A 27,316-nucleotide genomic window follows, 5' to 3' on the forward strand; every position below is an offset into this window, starting at 1 on the left:
CCCCCCAAAAAAAAAAAAAACAAGATAAAAATAAACAAATTAAACTATTCAGCACTAACGTTATTATGACGTTACGGTATTTGTGTCAAACTAAAAAAAACATGAAGTAATGCAACTACTTATAACACAAAATAAACTACAACAGTGTACGTTTATTACTGTTTCCATGTCGTTATCCATTCACTTGTCCTAATTGATTCGGCTTATTATATTTCTAGAGTATATTATTATTCATTATACATGTATATTGATATTATCTTTCCATGAAATAAATCCATTTCATTGGGAATATTTGATATGTAATTTATTGTAAATACATTTATTGTTACATATATGTAAATTTACTGTATATTATTCTTTTTTCATCTTTTTTTTAATTTTATTTTATACATGTATATGCGCAGACATTTATAGTTATGTAAATAAATTACTATCTGGCCTTTTCTTCATCATTTTGGGAATGCAACTAAAACCAGTGGAATTGGGATAATGCTCTTGTGGAAATATTTTCAAATTTCAAAATCTATGTAAAAATATTTTTTGTGTAAAATATTAATAGATTGCATAATAAAGCATTTCAGTAATTGTTAAACAGCATAACTGTTCCTTTGGTAACCAAAATATACATAACATTTATCAGAACTATTTTAAAACAGCAAAAAAACAAAGGTAACACTCATTTTGGAATCTGGAATAAAGACATGTTGTTTGGTCTGGATCCATGCTGGCCGCAAACCCACAATGTTGGTTTTCTCATGGCACGGCTCATTTATGATAAATAAAGTTTCTTTCAAAATATGAAAATTAGAGAACTTGTAGTGTTTTTTCCAGATAAATATCCTTCTACTACTTCTTTCTGATTTTCACAAATATTTGTATGTCCTAGTTGTTGTAGTCCATATGCTTATTGCTTCTTCCATATTACATACAAAATTTTCATGAAAAAGTTAAAATCACATCTCTTAAACCACCTTATCATTAAATAGGCTTAATTTAAGCTATGATCGAAAAACAATTCTGCACATATGACATGTAAACTTTCAGATTGATATGATTTTCTGAAGTTGCCAACTACATGTACATGTCTATATATATAAGAATTATTGTTGGTCAGTTTTCAAGCTATTATTATGTTATATTTTGTTACTTAGCACCCTGGTGCACAGCATGTCTTCACTTTGTATCTAAACAGAATCATAATTGATGTAATACATTGCACCATGCCATCAACAAGAGACCACTAAAGTATATTAACATGAATCTGCAATCAGACATGAAATTACAGGGACTATAGATAAGAAAATATTTTTTTGTGATTTATAGCAGATATTAATCTACCCTCTAATATAAATTAATAAAAAGTCTTAGAAGGTATATTGAATAAATTGTTTTTAATTCATTCACAAAATGATTTGAAGGTATCTTGAAAAAATATTTGAAAATGTTTTTTCTTTCAATTTCAAACCTTTTCCCTCATTTTTGTCTTATCAGTTATTCAAACAACTCATAAACAGAATTAAATTGATACCATTTTGAAAAATACATTTTCTACATATTTCAAATTTAAAGTGTATTTTATATACACTTACTGAGATCTTTTACAATTAATGAAAATTGATCCCTCTCTGGCTTATTCACCAAGTCATAAAAGCAAAGCACCTGTTTATTGAACCCTTGGGGCAGTCGGCCAAAGGTTACATTACATCATGAACATGTCTGCAATGATTTCTAATGAGATAGTGATTATCAGCGGGTATGAAATTTGTCCGGCTCAGGATCGCATTTGTCCAGTCGTTAGAGACAGAGGCTAGAGATATTGTAAATTTTATGAGAAAGTGGTATCAGAGAGGCTTTTATGGCCAAGTGCTTTACATGTAATGACTCTAACGACTGATGCCAGTCTAACAATGCAGTAAATATATAAGCATGTATGCTAACATTATTAAAATGGGGGAATGGTTGTGAAACTATCAAAACATCTTTAATTTTATACACAGTTTAAGGATTAACCTTATGAATGTCACCATAGATGTAACGTTTATGCTATAAGAAGAAAAAAAAGGCATACAGTTAAAATCTTTGTGTTTATTCAGAGGCAGGATTCTGTCCGGTATTACTGTCAGACATTGACTACTAGTATTCCTTTTTGTGAAATTTCTGTATACATTTCTCTTTTAACTTGACCTTGAAAGCTTTTCAATGAACAGATGAATAAGCATGTGGAATTCTAGAAGAAACTATTACAAAATTCATACTGTGAAATCATTAATATTCATGGGAGATTAATTTTCGTGGTTGAGTCAATCCACGAAATTTAATCCCAACGAAAAAGTAAAATTCCTATTCATTTTATATTCAAAAGTTGAAATCCACGAATTCATATCCCCATAGAACTGTTGTTTTGACCAAAACCACGAAATTTCATGCCCATGAAATTAAATGATTTTACAGTATATTATGACAAGGAATTCCTTTGTGAATTATAGTCTTTCTTATCTAAACTACAGTTGAGTCAGGTTTTTTGTAACCATAAAACTGTTGTGACACAAAGATAACAAAGTCCAGGTAAAAACTGGCAAAGGCCTACACTACTTTACTTAAACAAGAGCACCACCTTGCAAGTGCAGATGCTAATATGATTTTATTTTGTCTCTGTACAATAGAAATATTGTCCTACCCATGATTTTCTAAGTCCAACAGGGCCCATAATTCTTGCAAAAAGCAGGATGGAGTTATGTTTCTTGCTGTACAGAGTCATCTATTGATGTTGAGCAAGTGCTGCAATTTTAAAGCAATAGCTTTGATAGTTTAGGAGAAAAGCTGACCTAAACATAAAACTTAACAGGCAATGCTGACGCAGATGCCGATGCCAATCAAGTGACGGCAATAACTCGTCTTTTTTAAAAAAATATCAGATGAGCTAAAAAGGAAGGCGAGTTTTGCCAATGATAATGTCATGACTTGAAACAGATGTGTGACACAAATCTTTATAATCAAAGCTACCATGACCTGACAACTTCTACACTTGAAATAGAGTGTGAAAGGACTGTCTACCTAAAAAGTCTTAGTAGGACGTGTAATCTTCCCACAAGATATGGTAGTATAAACCTTAAATGATAGAATCTGCATCCACATTTTGAAGTTAAAATATATATATAAACATAAAGAAAAGCTTAACAAACTGAAGCAGTAACGATATAAACATATTACGGCAATTATCCTGAATGGATTAAACAATAAGTTCTTTTTCATTATCACCGGGAGGAAATATTTCCTTTCTACTCAAAATCAACATAATGTTCATAATGTTCCAAATGCATAGCAAAACATTAAAGAATTTTTATACTCAAAAGAACAATATCTATCTGTTAAAGTGACATTTTACTTAGAAACAACATTTAATGTTCATTCACACTGCGACTTATACTCTGCCATGTCTGATTCTACAGCCTGAAGAAAGCATATGAACCTAAATGTACACAAAAAAAACATTACATTTTCCAATTTAAAGGATTATTATTATTATTTGCAAAAACCAACATTGCAAAAACCAACATTTTAAAAATCTGTGTCAACAATTTTTGCCTGCAGATGATATTAATACATGTACAATAATGTAGTTTTATAGTTTCAAGAATTTACATATTTCAAGTTGAGGAAAAGAATTATACCACAGATATTTCATACTGTTGAAATATTTTTCCTGTGCAAATTAAGTTTCAAACCCTATGGTATACATTGTCTCCATATGAATTTAATACTTTATATGAAAATGAGCCGAACTATGAGAAAACCAACATAGTGCATTTGCGACCAGCATGGATCCAGACCAGCCTGCGAATCTGCACAGTCTGGTCAGGATCCATGCTGTTCGCTAACAGTTTTTCTTATTGCAATAGGCTTTAAAAGTGAACAGCATGGATCCTGGACAGAATGCGCGGATGCACAGGCTGGTCTGGATCAAAGCTGGTCGCAAATGAACTATGTTGGTTTTCTCATGGTGCGGCTCAAATCATAAAGTTGCCTTTAGAACAGTATTTCACCACAGATACATTTGCTACATAAACATTAAAGACATAATAATGCAACATCACAGGTAGCATAAAATTATGATAACCACTTAAAATACAGATACTGATCACAGGAAAATGGATTTAACTATAAAATCTATGACATATAAAAAGACTTATCAAAATTCCTGAGCAAAACTTTATAATATCACTTCAGAATCAGTTCTTGTTTTCCAAGCATCTCTTGATAAATTTTCTGAAAATTGAAACAAAAATACATGAATATCAAATGTTTCATGTATCAATATCAACAAAACAAGAATACACTATCTTTCTCTAATGCATGAAAATGTGTAGATAAAATGTTTCTATGTACTGTGTCAAGGGCTTATAAATAAACTAAACTGATTCTACTCCATTCCAAAAAATTATAATTTTGTACTGAAGTTTTAAGGCCTTAGTTTGACTGATAACATTATTAAACAAAAGAAAGCCCTTTTTAATTACTCATCTAATCAACTTTAAAAAATGGAAGTTTCGTCTTCTGCGTAAGCGAGCCAGCAAGATTTTGAGTTGATTTGTTGATAATTCAATGACCCGAATATTCGTTCAGAAGGTTCACCGAATATTCAAATACCAAAAAATGCTATTTGTTGCTATCCCTTGTTTTAACTAATATGATGTCAAATGCTAACTTTCCTGGATGTAATCAGACCTTCCAAAAGCCTGTTTCATGGCTTCCTCACATGAAAGAATTCTACACTATAGGCAGGATTTTGAACACAAAGCACTTTAGGGCCAAGTTATTTGAAGTCAGTAATCTTAACTACTCTGTCATGGAGGCCCCCTGCAGAAGTTGTTTCTTTCTTATTACATGGTAAACTATACCTGATAATATCTGGCAACTCTGGAGCCAGAAAGATCAGTTTATGTCCATAACGATGACTTGCATTAAATGAAACAAACTCTGCTGGTCCATAAGATTCTGCACGAGTTTTCACAGCTGCCTCGTATAACTGAAAGATTGAATAGTTTAAATATTTAAACATAAGTATACAATATCTGCAGCTTAGTGATAAACATTGTAATTGTAAAAACAAGACATCTCAAAAAGTATGACCATTGTCACTGATAACTGAAGAGTAACTGGTCACAGCTGATTTTACTTTTAATGTCCAGCTTAATATCATCTTGTTGTTAATTAAATGCTGCAATTTCTTTATGGTTTTCAACCTAGATTTAAATATACAAGAGATCACAGAGTGATCTTGGTGCCCACCAATGTGCCATTTTTGAGTGTTCCAAATTTCAAGACTTATTGACTAGCTCAAGGTCAAATTTTCATTTCCGTACACAACACTGTGCATGTGGTCCAAATTCGAAAGCTGTAGCTTGAGAAATGTGAAAGTAGGTCACTAGATCAATTTCAAGGACAAAGTTCTTTGTACACAAAACTATGCATGTGCATCAAGTTTAAAGGCTGTAATTTGAGAAATCTGAAAGTAGGTCACTAGGTCAATCTTAAGGTCAAAGTTTATTTCGGTACACAAAACTATGCAAGTGGTCCAAATTTGAAGGCTGTAGCTTGAGAAATGTGAAAGTAGGTCACTAGGTCAAAATCAAGGTCAAATTTCACTTCAGAACACAAACCTATGCATGTGGTCCAAATTTGAAGCCTGTACCTTCAAAAATGTGAAAGTAGGTCACTAGGTCGATGTCAAGGTCAAAGTTTGTTTCAGAACACAAACCTATGCATGTGGTCCAAATTTGAAGCCTGTACCTTCAAAAATGTGAAAGTAGGTCACTAGGTCGATGTCAAGGTCAAAGTTTGTTGCGGTACACAATCCTATGCATGTGGTCTAAATTTGAAGCCTGTAGCTACAGAAATGTGAAAGTAGGTCACTAGGTCAATCTTAAGGATCAAAGTTCATTTCGGTATACAAAACAATGCAAGTGGTCCAAATTTGAAGGCTGTAGCTTGAAAAATGTGAAAGTAGGTCACTAGGTCAAAATCAAGGTCAAATTTCATTTCGGAACACGAAACTTTGCAAGTGGTCCAAATTTGAAGCCTGTACCTTCAAAAATGTGAAAGTAGGTCACTAGGTCAATGTCAAGGTCAAAGTTTTTTTCGATACACAAAACTATGCAAGTGGTCCAAATTTGCAGGTTGTAGCTTGAGAAATGTGAAAGTAGGTCACTAGGTCAATGTCAAGGTCAAAGTTTTTTTCGGTACATAAAACTATGCATGTGGTCCAAATTTGAAGGCTGTAGCTTGAGAAATGTGAAAGTAGGTCACTAGGTCAAAATCAAGGTCAAATTTCATTTCGGAACACGAAACTATGCATGTGGTCCAAATTTGAAGCCTGTACCTTGAAAAATGTGAAAGTAGGTCACTAGGTCAATGTCAAGGTCAAAGTTTTTTTCAGTGCACAAAACTATGCATGTGGTCCAAATTTGAAGGCTGTAGCTACAGAAATGTGAAAGAAGGTCACTAGGTCAAAATCAAGGTCAATTCATGTCAAGGTTCATCTTGCCACTCAAAAATATACATGTGGTCCAAATTTGAATGTTGTAGTTATTGACAAGAAGATTTTAAAAGCTTTTCCCTATATAAGTCTATATGAACCATGTGACCCCCGGGGCGGGGCCATATTTGACCCTAGGGGGAAAATTTGAACAAACTTGGTAGAGAACCACTAGATGATGCTACATTACAAATATCAAAGCCCTAGGCTTTGTGGTTTGGACAAGAAATTTTCAATGTTTTTCCCTATATAAGTCTATGTAAACCATATGACCCCCAGGGCGGGGCCATATTTGACCCTAGGGGGATAGTTTGAACAATCTTAGTTGAAGACCACTAGATGATGTCACATACAAAATATCAAAGCCCTAGGCCCTGTGGTTTTGGACAAGAGGTTTTTCAAAGTTTTTCCCTATATAAGTCTATATAAACCATGTGACCCCCAGGGCGGGGCCATATTTGACCCCAGGGAAATAATTTAAATCATCTAGGTAGAGGACCACTAGATGATGCTTCATACCAAATATCAAAGCCCTAGGCTCTGTGGTTTTGGACAAGAAGATTTTCAAAGTTTTTCCCTATATAAATCTATGTAAATTATAGAAATAAACAAAGGGCCATAACTCACTCATAAATTGTTGAACCAGTCTGATTTTCAGGGGGACATAACTAGGGTACCAATACAACATTCTGACAAAGTTTGGTCAAAATCCCCCCAGTAGTTTCTGAGGAGATGCGATAACGAGAAATTGTTAACGGACGGACGGACGGAATGACGGACAGACGGACCATGGACGCAGAGTGATTTGAATAGCCCACCATCTGATGATGGTGGGCTAAAAAGCTGTTGCAGGACAGCAACGCTCGATTATTCAACAGCCATGTTAATTAAATGAATACAAAAGTCAAAAAGGGGGCATAATTTTGTAAAAATGCAAAACAGTGTTATGGAACCTGTACAATACATATCAGCCAATGACAGTGACCAGTGTGTGAAGTTTCAATTCGTTCCCATTAGTAGGTACTGAGATACCAGCTAACATACAAAATCTTAACCAAAAATCTCCCTACAAAGTTTCAAAGCAATATATGTAACAGTTTTTGAGAAATTGTCATTTTTGTGAACTTTCAAAGGCATCAAAAAAATCTAAAAAGTACAATTTTTTTCAAGGTCAAGGTCACTAGGGGGCCAGGCCTCACCATGGGTGTGTAAAATTAGTTTCCAAATCATCCTACAAGGTTTAAAAGAATATATATAACTTTTATATGTAATTATTTTCAGGAATATATAAGACTAGTTCCACCCCCACCCACCACTGCTCAATTTGACCTTGGCAAAAAAAAAAAATCTTCTTTACATTTTCATGAATGAAAAATCTAAAATTGAATAATGATTAACATGAATTAAAAACAAGAGCTGTCACTATTAGTGACAAATGCCCCAGAAGTGTGCCCAAGAATGCTACAGTTGTCTGCGCAAAATATTATTACAATGTATTATTATACCAGATTTATATCGCACCCTTTTCATGATAAAACACGTTCAAAGGCGCTTTACATATAGTAAATGCAGCCACACAGGGTGTGAAATTCATCCTCTACTGGTACAGACACAAAGTGATCTGACAAGAGAGACAGAATAAGATTAAGCCCTCAGAACAAAGAAATCTGTTTTAGATACAGGCCTGTCCGGCTAACTTAGCCTAGCTCTTTGCGAATAGACAGTCTGGTTCTTTAACATGTCCGGTGTATAGCACCCATACACGCGAAGCTATCTTTCCTGGGAAGAACCAGTACAGGCCTCTTAGTTAGGTGGGAGACACTCGAGAGCATCTCATAAGTTTCCAGTGCCTGGACCGGGATTCGAACCCCGGACCTCTGGATTGACAGTAAAGTGTGTTACCACTAGACCACCGGCCTGAATAGTTTAGGTATGAATCATTTTGTGACCTTGACCTGAGAGACACACCTTCTCAATATGGTTAACATTTGTGTCAAAATATTTTCAAATCACTTAATAAATGGCAGTTATAATGGAGATAACAATGGAGTTATGGACCAGACAAGAAACAGATCATGTTAACATTTGACTTCTGTGACCTTGACCTTAGAGCAAGGGGTCTGGGTCATGTTCATGACATGTCATCTTATTATAGGGAACATTTTTGCGAAGTAATTTTAAAATCCCTTCATCAATGGCCAAGTTATGGACCAGACAAGAAATAGATCATGTTAACCTTTAACCTCTAAGTGTGACCTTGACCTTAGAGCTAGGGGTCTGGATCTTGCGCATGACATATTGTCTCATTATGGGGAACATCTATGTCAAGTAATTTCAAAATCCCTTGATGAATGGCAGAGTTTTGAACCAAACATGAAACAGACCCTGTTAACCTTTGACTTCTGTGACCTTAACCTTGAAGCTAGGGGTCTGGGTCTTGCGCCTGACAACTGTCTTATTATGGTAAACATTTCTGCCTATTTATTTCTAAATCCCTTCATGGATGGCAGAGTTATGGACCGGACATGAAACAGACCCTGTTAACCTTTGACCTCTTAGTGTAACCTTGACCTTGGGGCTAGGGCTCTGGGTCTTGTGCACTACAGGTCACCTCATTATGATGAACATTTATGCCAACTTATTTCAAAATCAGACTATGGTTGACAGAGTTACAACCCAGACAAGAATTTATATGGACACACACACAGAGGGATAGTGCAATTTTAATATGCCCGCCTTCGGGGGCATGAAATACAATTTTAAATAAAAAACTTATCAATTTTAATCGGAATAAAGTGAAAATTTGAATATAACTGAATAAATGAAAGGGGGTATTCTGTCTGCCTTTGTTAAACTGAGCAGGGGGATTTTGTCTAGGAGGTGTAGGGTGGGGGTTTTGTCCATATCCACATTTTCAGATTATCATTACATACATAGTCAAATGTAAAGCATACCTTCTGTCCAAGATGATATGGCACAATGAAATCATCTTCTGCATGTAGAATCAGCAGTGGTGGGGTAACATCAGCAATACTGAAATATGCATATATGATATAGTATGCCATTTAGCAAACATGAAATAAGCAAAAACAACATTAAACGCCATTAAGATTAACTAAATATATTAAATATTACAGTTCATTCAAGTGTATACAAAAAATCTGCAAGTATTTTACTTCAATATATTAAATAAGCTTTTATGTAAACAGGGTGAACTTTTTCTCTTATAAATTGCTTTGATTTTCTGCCATCCGTCTAATTACTTTGTTTTACTGTTGGTAAAAATGTATGCGTATATCATAACAGCAAACACTGCCACTGGCCAACTCACCTTTCATCACTCTGGAAGTGTATGTTGTTATGTGTGATTGTCTCCAGAAACAGCCAGTTAAACCATGGAATAAATCTGAATGGCTAAAAACAGAAAAATAAACTCTTTATACCGCATAGTAGTCAACAAATTGTTAATTAAGGAAAGGTAAGGATAAATTTTACTTACCGTTGCTTTATGAAACAATAAACATAAGGTTTGTTGTGGTCTTGAGGAATCCCATTTTTAAGACAGATAGAACCAATTAAACCTTACTCTCCCCCACCCCCCACACCAATCCCCCACCCTCCCAGTAATTTGCTGATACCTATTCACAGCTGGGCCGAATGAGGTATTGTGTCTATGGACACACCAAAATGAGAGATACAGAGAGACACTTGATATATTTGCTCAATATGGAAAAGGATTTTTGGAGACACTGAACAGAAATGGCAAACCTGCAGTTGTAAGAGACACTGAATAGAAATGGCAAACCTGGAGATGTAGGAGACACTGAATAGAAATGGCAAACCTTGTGTTGTAGGAGACACTGAATAGAAATGGCAAACCTGGAGTTGTAAGTGGCACTGAATAGAAATGACAAACCTCCTGTTGTAGGAGACACTGAACAGAAATGACAAACCTCCTGTTGTAGGAGACACTGAATAGAAATGACAAACCTGGAGTTGTAGGAGGCACTGAATAGAAATGACAAACCTGGAGTTGTAGGAGGCACTGAATAGAAATGGCAAACCTGGAGTTGTAGGAGACACTGAATAGAAATGACAAACCTGGAGATGTAGGAGACACTGAATAGAAATGGCAAACCTGGAGTTGTAGGAGGCACTGAATAGAATTTTTAATGGCAAACCTGGAGTTGTAGGAGACACTGAATAGAAATGACAAACCTGGAGTTGTAGGAGACACTGAATAGAAATGACAAACCTGGAGTTGTAGGAGACACTGAATAGAAATGACAAACCTCGAGTTGTAGGAGACACTGAATAGAAACGGCAAACCTGGAGTTGTAGGAGACACTAAATAGAAATGACAAACCTGGAATTGTAGGAGACACTGAATAGAAACGACAAACATCGTGTTGTAGGAGACACTGAATAGAAATGACAAACCTGGAGTTGTAGGAGACACTGAATAGAAATGACAAACCTCGTGTTGTAGGAGACACTGAATAGAAATGACAAACCTGGAGTTGTAGGAGACACTGAATAGAAATGGCAAACCTGGAGTTGTAGGAGACACTGAATAGAAATGGCAAACCTGGAGTTGTAGGAGGCACTGAATAGAAATGACAAACCTAGAGTTGTAGGAGACACTGAATAGAAATGACAAACCTAGAGTTGTAGGAGACACTGAATAGAAATGACAAACATGGAGTTGTAGGAGACACTGAATAGAAATGACAAACCTGGAGTTGTAGGAGACATTGAATATAGAGAATACTAACTTAAAGTCTCACAGATTTTAATTACCGGGTAATTAGACGAGTCATAGGAAATATTTTATTTTATTTTTAGGATTTTTTTATTCTTTGTAGGCAAGTCTAATGAATTCAGATTTATAAAGACAGTAACGAGGTATTCTATTTATCCTGAATTAATATCTTAAATTTACCTTCCAAAAACACTTAGTAACTAGGTATAGGCACAAGCCTTCTTTAGTAAAGAAATAATTTCAAAGCAAGACATACACAGTACTTTAACTGCTCTAAATAATCCATCAAATTAGGATAATAAACACAAAGTACACTGGACTTTTCATTACTTAATCAAGTGCATAGTTGATAATTGCAACATACAGTTGCACATTACTTTAAATCACTAAGGGTAAGTGTATTGTTTACACAGTAACACTAAGCATATGATTATCAAGAACAGAGAAGTTTAAAGTAAAACAGTGGATTTTAATGACATCTTGGCTTTTTAACCTTTACCCTGCTATATTTCTAAAATGGACAGGTCCATCATTCAATTTGGGCAGTACCACTTATTATTTAAAGGGGTGTTCACTGAAAATTTACTGACTGGATAGGGAACAGTACAGACCATGATCAGCCTATCAGCCTGCATGGATCTTGGTCTGCACTGGTTGCAAGGCAAAATCAGGCTAAAGGTTAAACTAGGAACAAAATTCAGTAATAACTTTACAGGAAATTTTCATTCCCTTTAAAGACATTTTTGGCCAAAGAAGAATGATTTAACATGATCAGCCAAAGTGACAAATTTTCGAATTTTAACAAATGGCTAACTTGACCAGTTATAATTAGTATTTACATGCTCTATCTGCAGTGTGTATCATTAGTTGATACAAAGCGTCTGAAGTTTTAAATCACTTAAATGAGCATATTTTTAGATTTTTAGCTTGAAAACTATAACCTCATTTTGTGGCTGCTACAATAACAACATCATGCTGATCACATTCAGCTTGAAATACTACTTTTAGTCTAATCAAAATCAATACTTGCATAGTGTTGATATGGTAGACAAAAAATACAGGAGACAGTTCACATTTATGTTCAGTGTGCAAATGGCGGAAAGGAAAATATACATCAGATGTAAAAGACACAAGTCATGTCATATTTGTGCAGTGTATCAATGGTAGACATTAAATTGTAGGAGACACTTGAACTATCTTTACAAGTGTACAAATGGTAGACAGTTACTTGCAGAAGAGTGTAAAAATCATAGACAGGAAATTATAGGTAACACCTGACACATCTATACAGTGTACAAACAGTAGACAATAATTTGAAAGGGACACTATACATATTTAGATGCAGTGTAAAAATCATAAACAGAAAATTGTATGGGACACTTGATATAGCTAGATGCAGTGTAAGAATTCTAGATAGCAAATTTTATTACAAGACACTTGACATAGCTAGAAGCAGAGTGAAAATGGTGGCAGGAAACTATAGGAGACACTTAGCATACCTAAATACAGTTTACAAGTGGAAGACAGGAAATTACAGGAGACACTTGATGTATCTAGATAGTGTACAAATGGTAGACAGGAGATTATAGAAAACACTTGACATATCTATACAGTTTAACAAGAGCATCACCTGCAGGTGCCATCTCTCATCTGCAAGTGCTGGACAATATGTATGAAAAGAGTTACAGTTTAGATTTTCTAAGTACAAAAAGGGCCATAATTATTACAACATGCAAATTAAAATTATGGTTCTTGGCCTACAGTCACCTAATGATGATAAACAAGTGTGCAAAGTTTTAAAGCTGTAGCTCTTATAGTTTTTTGAGAAAAGGTGGATTTAAACAAAAAATTTAACCAACGCCAACGCAGACGATCAAGTGACGACAATACCACATAGATTTTTTTCAAAAATCAGACGAGCTAAAAGTAGTATAACATAGACAGAAAAATTGTACGAGGTACTTAACATATATCAATACAGTGTACAAATGGTAAACAGTAACTTGTAGGAGACACTAGACATATATGTGCTGTGAACAAATGGTTGACATATATTTGTAGGAGACATTTAACATATCTAGACAGCATACAAATGGTAGACAGTAACTTGTAGGAGAATTTTCACCTTCATATACAGTGTACCAATTGAAGACTTTTATGAGACACTTCATATATCTAGATGCAGTCTACAAATCATACTCAGGAGATTGTATGAGACATTAGACCCATATATTCAGTGTACAAATCATACAGTAACTTGTAGGAGATACTTGACATATCTAGATGCAGTGTAACAAGAGCTGTCTGTGTACAAATTATAAATGGGAAAATGAAGGAGACATTTGACATAGCAATGCAGTGTACAAATGATGAACAGTAACTTGTAGGAGATACTTGACATATCTAAATGAAGAATACAAAATCGTAGGCAGAATATTGTAGAAGACAACACAGTGCACAAACTGTGCAAATGCATTGTATGTACAAATGGTACATGTGGTCATGGTAATGCAGGAGTTACTTGACATATTTGTGCAGTGTACACAAGCAGATAAAGGCTCTATCTGAACTGAGTACTTGCTCATTTTTAAACTTTCAATAAACCTTTCATAGCCAAGAAAAAAACCTTAATGCATATTTATTATGTAAAAATCATGTTTTTTTCCTGAACAAATTTATGCATTTCAGCCTGAATGAAAACAACTATTTGTTCACTGCATTGAGAGTTTACTTTATTTCCTGTGTTTGTTTGCATCTTGAATACTTTCTATATACTTACTGTGGCCATGGGATGATATGTTGCTGCATCCAGAATATTATTAAAGCCGGACTCCAGAAATACACCATCAGGGGCTTCACCTGAAAACAGACATCACAATAGAAATAATCGTGTAACATATTCAACATTACTGAGTTTGTGAACTAGTCTAGTTTCTCAATGTCATGACTGTAAGTAAACTGTCAAGTATTATTTAATTTTATACCTTGTGCTGAATAATTTACAAAAGAAAGTAAAATTTAGAGTGCACAGGCAGTGTCAGGGCCTAACTATGTCACAAATATCAAACTTTACCATGAAGAAGGCTAAGGGAGCTAACACTGGTTAACAGAAGTGATTTATCTTCTCTTGAAGTTTAAACTACTTATAATTCATGTATAAAATTTGTTACTAAACCACACACTAACATTGTCACATTACTTTATCATTTTTGTTTTTGCTGGATTTAACGTCATATCAACACAATTATTGATCATATGGTGACTTCCCAGCTTTCCACAGAAGAGGAAGACCCCAAGTGCCCATCTGAACATTATTCTGGACATGGGCTGGCACACTGGTAGAACCACCGACTTTCTCCCTATAAAAGAATTCTACACACCCAGTCAGTTTTCGAACCAACAGTGGTGAGGGACACCTTAACCACTGAGCCAAGGAGGACCCTGCTACATTACTTAAGATAAAGCTAAAGTATTTTTACTGTTGTTGAAAATATATTTAAAATAGATAAATATATCATTCTTTTATAAGATTATTCAACACTTCACTTTGAAAGTTACAAGCTGTACTTACTATTTCTACAGAGTGTTCGAGCTAACTTTGTTGTGACCCTGAAAATATATAAAATTATCAATATACAGAATAAATACTTTATATTTTGGGGTTAACTTAAGATTTTACATGGTAAATTTTGTCAGTAGGACTTGTCATTTACACAGAGTTAAGGATGCAATCTTAAACCAGTAAACTTATTTTTCTTTTTGTTCTTTTTTTATGCATGTCATGGGGTCATTTTCAGCTAAAATCACACATACTACTTTGGCTGAAATATATCTTTGTTTCATCATCTACAAAACTACTGAAGCTGTTAACCAACTGGAAAATTACTAAATGATGTTTGAAAATATCGTGGATTTTTATTTTTCTTGATTTTTCCTTCAAAAACTATGTATAAAAAGAAACTACCATCATTTTCCTTTTCATATTTTGAAAAGTGACCAACCCTGAGCAAGAATATTTTAAAAGAATTAACGCCAGAACTTTGTATCACCATCAGGGTAAATACTAGTGTCAATTGGAAACATGCTGGGTAATCATTTCAAAATATCCAGACCAAAACTGTATTCATGAAGGACATCTACAAAATTCCAGCGTAATTAATCAAGACCTACCCTGTTCCTAGTGAATGTCCCCACAGAAAGAGAGGGGTATTTCCTTTATGTTGTCTGATCCACCTGTACACAAACAAAGCATCTGACACGACTCCATCTTCAGACGGGCTCCCAGAGGAATCTCCATACCCTACAAACAACAGGATATATCTTCACAGAGTCTGTCAGAATGTTTAAGACACAGCAAATGAAAGCATTCAGACAATAAAACGAGAAGCCATTAAACATTCAACAACGATGCCCTTTTGTGTAATTTAACCCTAACCCTGCTGAATTTCTATAATGAACTTGTCCATCTTTCAATTTGGACTGTACCATTGACTGTTAAAAGGGGTGATTACCAAAAAGATACTGACTGAATAGCGAACAGTGCAGATCTTGATCAGACTGCACAGATGTGCAGGCTGATCATGATCTACACTGGTCGCAAAGGCAGACTAAATCATTACAATCATGATCTATTTATTGACAAGAGGGCCATGATGGCCCTATATCGCTCACCTGTTATCATTGCACTTGAGGACAAGAAGGTCCTCAGAAAAAATACCTAAGTCCAGAGGACAGTAACAACAAATGGAAGAAATTTAACCAAAAAGAAAAAAAAATTCTTATAAGGTACAGATATGTCAAAATACACCTAAAAATTGGAGGTACCACCCATGTTGTACCACAGAAAAGTGGTCTCGGTTTTTCCCTACGGCCAATAACAAAAAAGTTACTAAAAATAAGCTATTTATAGTAACGTAAAAGGGAAGTAATTGAAAAAAAATTTCTATTGTAAGTGAACAAAAGAAGGATCTGCCGAAAAAATCTGATGACATAAATGAAATTTCAGATCAGTATCTTCATTAGTTACGGAGATATACCAATTTTAATTTGAAATAAAGGGAGATAATTTGACATAAAATCAGTCCATAGTTATCTACCCTGATTGGCTCAGTCCAACTAATGACAATAATGAAATTTCAAATAAGTCCTATAAGTACTTACTGATATAAATCCATTTTGATTACAATCAGGGGAGGTAATCAGATATAAAATAACTCTGGACCTACGCTTGGATCTGATTTGTCATGGAATCCAAGAATTATTGTTGTTGAAGTTATTTTGGAAGTTTGTATCAAACAAAACTATAAATGAAGTCTCTATATGGCTGCAAAAGCCAAAATAGCCAATTTTGGACCTTAAAGGGGCCATAACTCTGGAACCCATGAAGAAATCTGGCCAGTTCAAGAAAGGAACCAAGATCTTGTGGTGATACAAGTTGTGTGCAAGTTTGGTTAAAATCGTATCATAAATGAAGCTGCTATTGTGCAGACAAGGTCAAAATAGCTAATTTTGGCCCTTTCAGGGGCCATTACTTTGGAACCCATTATGGGATCTGGCCGCTTCAACTAAGGAAACAAGATCTTATGGTGATACAAGTTGTGTGCAAGTTTGGTTAAAATCAAATCATAAATGAAGCTGCTATTGTGCAGACAAGGTCAAAATAGCTAATTCTGGCCCTTTCAGGAGCCATAACTCTGGAACCCATAATGGAATCTGGCCAGTTCAAGAAAGGAACCAAGATCTTATGGTGATACAAGTTGTGTGCCAGTTTGGTAAAAATCAAATCATAAATAAAGCTGCTATTGTGCAGACAAGGTCAAAATAGCTTATTTTGGCCCTTTCAGGGGCCATAACTCTGGAACCCATAATGGGATCTGGCCAGTTCAAGAAAGGAACCGAGATCTTATGGTGATACAAGTTGTGTGCAAGTTTGGTTAAAATAAAATCATAAATGAAACCACTATCGTGCAGACAAGAAATTGTTGACGGACGGACGGACGCACGAACGCACGTACTGACGACAGACGAAGGGTGATCACAAAAGCTCACCTTGTCACTATGTGACAGGTGAGCTAATAAGATATTCCTACCTCTATAATCCACGGCTATCACATGGTAGTCCATACTGGCTAATACTTTATACAGGCCCACACGATGCCATCCAGCTCTGTGGTATATAACAATAATCAGTAACTCTGACAAGAAGCATTGATATTGTCGTGTTTAGGCAAAATCGAATAGAAGACGTTTGTTTGGTTCAGTATAAGATCAAAATATATTTCACTGAGTAAACACCACATAAATATTTTCACGAAATGCACAGCTATTCGTGAAAATGTAAATTATAGTGTTCACGAGTAAAATATATATATGGATCTTATATGTGAAACAAACTAATCTTCTTTTTATCTTATGATTTTCAATGCTTTAAACCAAATCACACCCATTTTACCCGCACAATGTCATATGCATTGTGTCATGATGTCACAATGTCATGACTTCACGTTATCTATGTTGAAAAATGTTTCCAGATTTCTTTTACTTAAGAAATAATTTATAGCAAAAGAGTGTTTTAACACTTTATGCACGGTGGGCGGTTATACGTTGGGCGTAATAATTTTATGAGGGCGCAGCCGAGTGAAATTATTTGTATGACGTATTACCGCCCGAGTGTATAAATAGTGTTAAAACACGGTTTTGGTATAAATTTTTTCGATTCTAATATGCCCTTAATCTAAAACAGTAGATGAAATATAGTAGCACTCTTTCTTGGTCGCAACAAAAACATTGTAATCTAGCGTAAGTGTCTTAACAGAGAAAAGCATATTAGAATTTTCATTATGGCAGAGTGTGTTTGTGTAGGTATTTATATACATCTGTCTCTTTAATGAACTATATTTTGCAGAAAAGTTCAGATTATTCATTATTCATATACTTTTGCTTATTATTCATTTGAAATATTTCAAGTCTGAATAAAATCAATAAAGTAATCAATAACCAAGATAGAGTGGAAGCACATTAAAACTTGAACCTGAAATTCGAAGTAAAAAGGGGGCAAATTCATAAATTCTGTTCTGTTCTTACTGAAATTCAAAGAAAAAAAGAGGCGTAATCCATAAAATACTGGCATGGGAGTTACGATCCTTGTGTAACATGATGTGGATGATGATGTGGGACAATTGTTTTAAGTTTGAAGCAAACCCATGAAATAATAACAGAGAGAAAATGAAAGTGTATCAAAACTTTAACAAGGCATGGATGCTGACCACTGGGTGAGCAGAATAGCTCTCTATGTATTTCAAACTGATGCTGAAAAATGTGCAGTTAGAATTGTGTCCATAGGACACTGATGCCCCTATATACTGTGCCATCCACTACCAAAAGGCCATAACTTTTGGTCTCAAATTAATTGTATAATTGGATTAACTGACGAGTTTAATCACCCAGCTGATTAGATAATTATGCACACGTTGGCTGAAATTTTTAGCAAGTTCAAAACAATGAAGTGCTGATGAAAAGAAATGTCGCTTGTGAAGTTGCCGACATTATTATTCAGTTTTAAATTAGGGTACAATTATCTCATGAACATTAAATGAATGAATAAAAGAAAAAAAAACACTTTTTTTGTGTATCTGATTTTATACTTTTTTTCCCCATACAAATATGTTTGTTTATATTATGTGTGGTTTTATATGACACAGTTAACTGAAAGTTTGAAGCAAATCAGGCTAATAGTGTGGGAGGAGTTGGACACACAACATTTTTCTCTATATTCTATATAGCAAAAACTATCAAAGGGCCATAACTGTGGTAAAAAATGTCACAGAAAACATTACTTCCTTTGTCATCATCTGCACTTTAAGCATAAATGTGTGGGGGCATAAAAATAATTTTATCCCTCTACATTCAACTAGTCTTCTTTGTATTCACATCAGTTTAATTAGAAATCCACAATTTCATTTAAAACAAAGTTGCCTTTATCTTTCTAAGAAAGTCACAGTAAGCAAGCTGTGTATGAGAACCATCAAACAGATCTTACCTTGTTCCAGAATTCCCATGCAAGTATAATATAATTGGCTTTGAATCTTTGAGCAATTCTGTGTGTTTTTCTACTGGCACTTTGGAGTCTCTTAAACTTATTGGTAAAGCATGCCTGAAGAGTTGAAAACAATCATTTATACCTTCACTTGCAGAGCAATCCTGATAGTGTCTATAGGAAGATACAACCCGTTAAGTGAGACAGGTTCTTTAATCTTACCTTCTTACTAGAGACTCTGTCAAATACAAATTTGCCCATTAAGTAATTACTATGATATTTTTTTTAAGTTTATCATAAAGGACCTGTATAACATTGAACTGATCAATTATCTAGAAATTCTTCATTCTGTTACAAATACAGAAAAATGGCAACAAGCTGGGTAAAAATTTATTTAATTTTTAGTTAGTCAATGTCTTGAATGATACAGCAAGTAACAGATTATGTAAGTTATAAATGCAATTTGCATAATTTATTTAATGAAACATATGAAGTATTTACCACAGTCCAAGTTTGATGTTCTCATCAGTAGTCAAGTAGAAATTTTTTGTTGATTCTAAACCAAAACCTTCTGGGGCTGTAAAGTCTATAAAAGGCGGCCATCGCACTGAAAATATACAAAAAGTTAAATTCAATTATTCGATAGAATCTGAAAGCAATATTCGATAGAATCTGAAAGCAATATTCGATAGAATCTGAAAGCTAAGTGATAAAACAGCCTCAAAAAGCATCTTTGGTGTGTCAAAAGTGTACTGGTTCATGTACTCTGCACATTGCTACCTACCTACACACCAGGTTCGAAGTAAAATTACCATGAATCATTATTACGTCATGCTCCAGACAACAAGTCTAAAAAGTCTCGAATCATTATTAAGTTAAGCTGCTGACTAGATAATATAAGACAGATTTCATAATTGAGCTCAAGTTTCTGACCTTGACCTTTGATCTACAGACCCAGTTGTGCACTCTGATACATGAAATATGATTGGCAGATTTGACCTGAGCTTAATTTGTGACCTAAACCTTTGACCTACTGATCCAGTCCATGTGCTCTGCATATCACCTTATTTGGCACCTACCTGTATGCAAAGTCTGAATTCATGACCTTGAATATTTTTTAAGTTATGCTCCAAACAAGAAATATGACGGAAAGATTTGACTTTTCAACTCAACTTTTGACCTACTGACCTGGTTCAAGTGTTCTGTAAATCACATCATTGCTACCTGCCTATATGTTAAATTTGAAGTCAATCCTTGAATAGCTTTTAAGTTATACTCAGGACACAAAATATAATGTCAAGACTTTACCTTGACCTCATTTTGTGACCTTAATCTTTACCTTCCGATCCATTTTTCTGTGCTCTGCAAAACACTTTATCACCACCTACTTACTCGCCAAGTTTAAATTCAGTATCATGAATGGTTTTTAATTGATGCACCAGATATGATTTAGGACTGACACACACAACAGCATATTATACATATGTATTTCCAAAATGGGTGTGAAAATGCACAATTCTTAATGAATTTCAAAAGCAAAAATAAGTTTAAAATGTTGAAAGAAGTTTTATTCAGTTGTGAGCAAACAATCATGTAAAATAACTTTTGGTCATTTAAAGGTCAAGAGTTAGGGAACTTACAGTTGTTTAGAAATATGACCTTGTTCTGTATCCATGGATTTGTCTTCACAACTACTGGTATGACCACATACAAAACTACTGCTACAACACACAAGGTCTTCACAAGTTTATAAAGTAAATACTTGCTGAAAATAAAAATAAAACTGCTATGTTGGTCCTAGCTATAGTAGACTGTAAAGAAAGTATAGAAAAGTTTAGTCTGACGTGCAGTAACCTAAATATACAAGGCATACATTCATAAATTATGAATAAAATATAATTCATACTTTGCACCTTATAGGAATTCCCTCAAACAGTTTATGGCCCTGGACAAATATCAATAACATGCAGTTATACTAGTCACTGAGGTGAGACTGCACTATAGAGTAGAAATTTCAAAAAGAACATTAAATTATAGCTAAAAGAATTTTCTGATGGTAACAATCGAAACTGAATTGACAAGACTAGGCCAGTAGGGTGATTTTTCTCAGGATGTAAAGATATTTTACATTATAAATAATAATACATAATTACATTTGAACTTGTGTGGGTGTTTTTGGCTATTCCATAAATTTACATGTTAAAAAGATTGATATCCTGACATTTATTTTGATTTTCTGATACTCATGGGAAGCAAATGGTTTATTTTTGTAGCAAGCTACTGTAAATAAATATGTAATATAAGGACTGAATGCTATTTCTTGTGTGTTTATACCAGTATAAAACCACACTGGGTCTTCTTGCAAATCATCCAAAAACCACTAGCTAAAAATATTATAGTATTATAATAATCAAGATCATTATTACCTAATAACTGATTACAGATAGATCTACAAAACAGAGGAGTAATGGCTGCCCTAATCTGGACTCAAGGGCATGTCAACATTCAGGGCAACAACACTGCTGACTCTTTAGCCAAAGCAGCAGCAACAGAAGATGTTTTTTGCGCTGGGTTTAACATTGCACAGACACAATTATAGGTCATATGGGGACTAAATTCCACTTTTGATGGTGGAGGAAGACCCAAGGTGCCCCTCCGTGCAGTATTTTATCAGGGGCGGGCACCTGGGTAGAACCACCGACCATCTGTAAGCCAGCTGGTTGGCTTCCTCACATGAAGAATTAACACCCTGAGTGTGGCTCAAACCCACATCAGTGAGGGGCAAACGATTGAAGTCAGCAAACTTAACCACTCGGCCAAAGAGCCCCCGCAACAGAAGCAGACAACATGGTAGAGAGTGTGAGTGTTAATTACCACCCTAGCAGACGTTAAGACCATCAACCAGTATGAAATTGCAGAACAGGTGGGCTTTGTCCAATACTGGAAAACACCTAAACGATTTCACAGCTGATGTGAATGTCAAAGGAATACAAACAAATTTCAATACTGAGTGACTGTTTCATCAACTTTGGACCAGGTAATGCTCACTAAATAGAAACTCACACTGTTGGTCTGGCTGAATCTGCTCTTGGCCAGTGTGGGCACATGGAAAGAGTAGAGCATTACATTGAAGACTTTTCATTCTATGATGAATCCACAGAAAAATTATGTCGAATTTCGTATCAAAGAGCCGTTATTCAAGAGTTCAACTCCTACCTTTTACAAGGACGGATGAGAGATCGAGGACCTGTACAGAGAACAAAGAAACTCTAGACAAATATTGGCTAACGGGAGATTCACTGTAAATAGCTCTTCAACTTAAGGAATGCTCAAATTAGATTAATTTAGATATGGAAATCATACCATATTATTCTTCAGCCTGAGATGCTAGGTGTGACCTACCTATCAGCAAGGCATACAACAAGTCAGTCTGCGCTCTATATTACCAGACTGTTTACTGTGTCTATGAATATCAATAATTTATATATGTACACTAATATCAAATATGATAAAACATTCCCTTTGAATAGTACAAATTGAAATTTTGCAAAATATCTGCTAAAAGCAGGGTTAGTGGGCAGCTACACTTCCTAAATTGAATTCTATCTATCTATATATACTGCATCACGCCTCTTTTCGAGTATTACGTGCAGCTGCGCGCCTGTACAAGAAATTTAAAAGTAGAATGGACAGGAGAATAAAAGTAATATACGATGTGTATTGCAAGCATGAAATACAGTTGATAGTGTTAAAAAACAAGGATTTATAGATAAAAGCAGTTTAAAAACACCCTGCTTAAACTGGTTCAGGGTGGGGGTTTGCACAAGTTGTGCTGGAAGGGAATTCCAAAGCACTATGGTGGCTGGAAGAAAAGAGTACTTATAGTAAATACAGGGAGTGAGGATCTGGGTTTAGGAGTGGGGATGCAAACGTTATTGAAAGATATTCCCATTATAATCTTGAACAAATAGTTAAGATCCCAACTAGGTTATCCAACACCCTTGATCTCTTCTTTACAAACCATCCATCCCATGTCCACTTGGTCAAATCCCTACCGAGTCTAGCAACCTCGGATCATGATATAATTTTTCATGAATTGAATCTTAATAGGGGCCGCCCAACCCAACCTAGACGCCCTATAAAACTCTATACGAAGGCTAATTGGGAACGGCTAAAATCTGACATGAAGGCTTTTGGTGCTAGCTTTCTCACCGAAAACCATTCAGACCCTGAAGTAGCGTGGAATTCATTCAAGGACTGCCTTAATGAATCCCAGTCAAAACACATTCCATCTAAAATGTCTAAACCCCGTGCCGACTTGCCATGGTTAACCCCAAGAATTATCAGGCTTATACACAAGCGTGATAAATTTTACCAGAAACTACACAAATCTCCCTCCCCAGCCCGCCAACAAAGATTCAGATCCCTTAAGTCTTCTATCCAGAAGCAGATAAGAGCCCAATACTGGTCATATATGGAAAGTATCATATTTGACCATGACTCACAACCTGGTAAAAACAAAAAGTTCTACAGTTTCATCAAGCACAACACAAAAGAAAATGTCGGCATCGCCCCCCTCAAATCAGATGGTCTTACCTACACGGACCCCATCCAAAAGGCTACTATCTTAAACAAACAATTTGAATCTGTCTTTTCCCCTCCCCAGCCCCTTAGTCTGAAGCATATATGTTCCAACATTCTCTCATCCCCAGTCCCCAAGATGAATAAGATCCAGGTCACCACTGAAGGTGTGGAAAAACTGCTCCATGGCCTATCCCCACATAAAGCCTCAGGACCTGATGAACTATCCCCACGCATCCTAAAAGAACTCCACCATGAGATTGCTCCTGTACTTGCCCATATGTACAGGTTATCTCTCGAATCTGGCCTAGTACCCAGTAATTGGAAAAAAGCCACTGTAGCCCCCGTATTTAAAAAAGGTCTCAAGTCTAAACCTAGTAACTATCGCCCAATTTCCCTAACTTGCATTACTTCTAAACTCCTTGAACACATTGTTGTTTCCAATCTTATGACCTATTTTGACAAGCATAAGCTACTTAGCCAGTTCCAGCATGGCTTTAGAACAGGTCACAGTTGTGAGACTCAGCTCATTAATTTCACTCAGGAACTTTACAATAACACTGAACAGGGTCAACAAACAGATGTTATTGTCATGGACTTCTCCAAGGCGTTTGACAAGGTCGATCACATAAGACTAATTTATAAACTACAAAGCCTTGGTGTCAACCCACAAATTACCAATTGGGTCAAATCTTTCCTGTCCAACCGATCCCAGAAAGTCGCTGTTGATGGTCATTTTTCCAGTGAACTTCCTGTACTGTCTGGAGTTCCCCAGGGGTCTGTTCTTGGGCCATGTCTCTTCCTGGTATGTATCAATGACTTACCAGACTCGGTCAAATGTAACGCAAGAATGTTTGCAGATGACACCATAATATACCTTACCATCAACTCCATTTCAGATAGTGTATCTCTGCAACAAGACCTCATTAACTTAGAAACCTGGGAGAAGACATGGTCCATGGAGTTCAACCCGGACAAGTGTGAAGTCCTTAGAATCTTTAGAAAGAAAAATCCTGTGGTCTACCCCTACGAACTTCACAACATAGAGTTAAAAACTTGTGAGGCAGCTAAATACCTAGGCATAACCATTTCCAAAGATCTAAACTGGTCCAAACATATTGACAATATCACTTCCAAAGCAACTTCCACTCTTCGCTTCATACAACGGAATGTGAAAACTGACAATAAAAATGTCAAAATTGCTGCCTATAACACCTATGTCCGCCCTCAACTTGAGTACTGTTCAAGCGTCTGGCATCCTTGGCAAAAAACCCTCACTAGCAAAGTCGAAAATGTCCAAAGGTCAGCTGCTAGGTACGTCATGTACGACTACAGTTACACCAGTAGTGTTACACAAATGCTGAAAACTTTAGAATGGAATACACTCCAATATAGAAGGTTACACAACTCATTAGTAATGTTTTATAAAATAAGGACCCAGACAGTTGCAGTCGATCAATCTCATCTTATTCCAACTAGAAACCTAAATTACTTAATCCCCATGTCTCACACTCAGTACTTTTCTAACTCCTACTTCCCAAGGACCATCCGTCTCTGGAACTCCCTACCAACTTATGTTAAATCTAGCCCCAGTCTCGGTATCTTTAGAGAGAGGCTGGCGGTGGTAAGTATGTAATTCTATTGCCTCTGCCCCATTTTAACTGCAGCATACTGTCTTTTTTAGCTTTTATTATTTTAACATTGTAACATATCATTTCTTTAACAACTGTTTCTCTGACAGCGCCGCCCAGTGATAGTCGGAAATCAACGGTTGGGTGAAAGATGTAGATGTAGATGTCTTGTTAGACGGGATGGGGGTTGGGGGGGCTGACATAAGTAGGGAGTGGATACAGCGGGATACAGCAACCATCTAGATGTTTGATACTCACACCTGTGCAATTTACATATAAGTTTGGTTTATGGTCAGATCTTCAAACTGATTATTTATCTAAAATGCAATGCATTTAAAATTCCTCACCATATGCTTTGTAACCTTTGTCCCTGTGGTAGTGCTCTTTTTTTGCTACAGGAACTGTGTGAAAATGAATCATGTGATTTATTTGAAGCAGTCCCATTGAGATCCGGAACACTATCCCTCGCGCTTGATTCTGCTCTTCCAGCACTTCTCAGACGCATCATAAAAATAATAATCTACCAGTACAACTCAACGTAAATTAGAACGAAAATTGTTATTTGTTTTGACTATTTTGACAAGAGTGACTCGTTATCAAAACTAACCTTTGCATCGATTGGTCATTGATAGTAGATATTGACCAATGAAATAGCCTGTTACTTTAAGCCTCAAAAAACCACTAATTTTTTTCTGGTCTTAGATGACTAAATCACGAAGGGGATATGGAGGTTAAGGTCAGTAATTCAAATCCTTCTTTGTTTCATATAAAAAACGACAACTTCAGGTCGTCTTCACGTATCTTTAGAGAACATCACTTTTTCCTACACCTATTTTTCATAAAAGTTCTATCACAAATTAACGAAAAAATGAAAAGAAAATACGGGGTTATGTAGTTCCTAGTGAAATGCCAGTCAGTTGTGGTCTGCTACCCTAAAAATGGCGCATATTTGCTCTCGTCCGCGCAATAAACACCTACTTCCGATTTCGATCTGCAACACTTGCCATGTGGGGTGTATGAACAAGAAAACCGTCTCATTTCATGCAGAATGTATTCTAGTAGTGAAAAATGGTGATTAAAGCACTCGTTCTACACGAATTTGCGCAAAAAATGGGAAAATTAGGATCTATTTATTATGCACTTCTTTACACCACGGAAGCACATTTTCGACCGAATTACTGACCTTATCCATGGATTAATTCTTTTTCCGTGTTTACAATAAAAAAAATCCTACTGGAATGTCTAGTGCTAGATATTTTACATTTATCATGTTAAACCATATATTTGAAAGGTTTGCGTAAAAGCAGGATTTATACATGATCGAACACAAAAGAAATAATTCTTATAATTCCAAACTTTTCTACATATATATTTCTCTCCGCACTAATAACTTCGAAAAACAACCTTTTATACAACTTTGAGTCGAAACCGCCCTGTATAAAATGATTTAAGTAAGAAAGTCAATGAGCGCTTAAAGTTTTGTTCAGAAATAAGAATTCCGTTTTCCAAACATAATGGCTATTCGGCACTGATGCATCACTGAAATACGCACATAGATAAACAAGGAATTTATTTATCAATGTACAGGAAATAAATTCTGTGTAAACTTGTTTACTAAAAGTCAGTCAATTTGCTTGTATGGCTAGTTTTTATAACGCATATCTGTTCTGCCATTATTTCATTGCGGTCGAGTAATGTAGTGCAACAGATGCCAGAGACATTTAACCTTTACCCTGCTAAATTTCTAAAATGGACTGGTCTGTCATCCAATA

At 35.5% G+C, this 27,316-nt stretch overlaps 1 protein-coding gene across 2 annotated transcripts; it reads right to left on the reverse strand.

Annotated features, from left to right (window-relative positions):
- Positions 1-28: 28 nt before the first annotated feature.
- LOC123564095 (lysophosphatidylserine lipase ABHD12-like) lies at positions 29-26,742 on the reverse strand. 2 transcript variants are annotated; one of them, XR_008366166.1, is made up of 13 exons: positions 25,892-26,742; positions 20,973-21,097; positions 19,834-19,939; positions 19,336-19,449; positions 17,387-17,463; positions 15,468-15,597; positions 14,869-14,906; positions 14,077-14,156; positions 9,867-9,949; positions 9,490-9,568; positions 4,899-5,026; positions 3,379-4,266; positions 29-3,345 (listed from the first exon to the last, which is right to left on the reverse strand). XR_008366166.1 is itself a non-coding variant. In XM_053518065.1 (12 exons), the coding sequence occupies exons 1-12, from the start codon at positions 26,050-26,052 to the stop codon at positions 4,230-4,232; spliced, it is 1,158 nt and encodes a 385-aa protein (XP_053374040.1). In that variant the 5' UTR covers positions 26,053-26,742; the 3' UTR covers positions 30-4,229. The 2 variants fall into 2 exon arrangements, 1 of the variants encoding a protein (XP_053374040.1); XM_053518065.1 differs by having other exon boundaries at positions 30-4,266.
- Between the last annotated feature and the right edge of the window lie 574 nt (positions 26,743-27,316).

Source organism: Mercenaria mercenaria, chromosome 1, assembly GCF_021730395.1.
Source record: "Mercenaria mercenaria strain notata chromosome 1, MADL_Memer_1, whole genome shotgun sequence".
Lineage (NCBI taxonomy): Eukaryota > Metazoa > Mollusca > Bivalvia > Venerida > Veneridae > Mercenaria > Mercenaria mercenaria.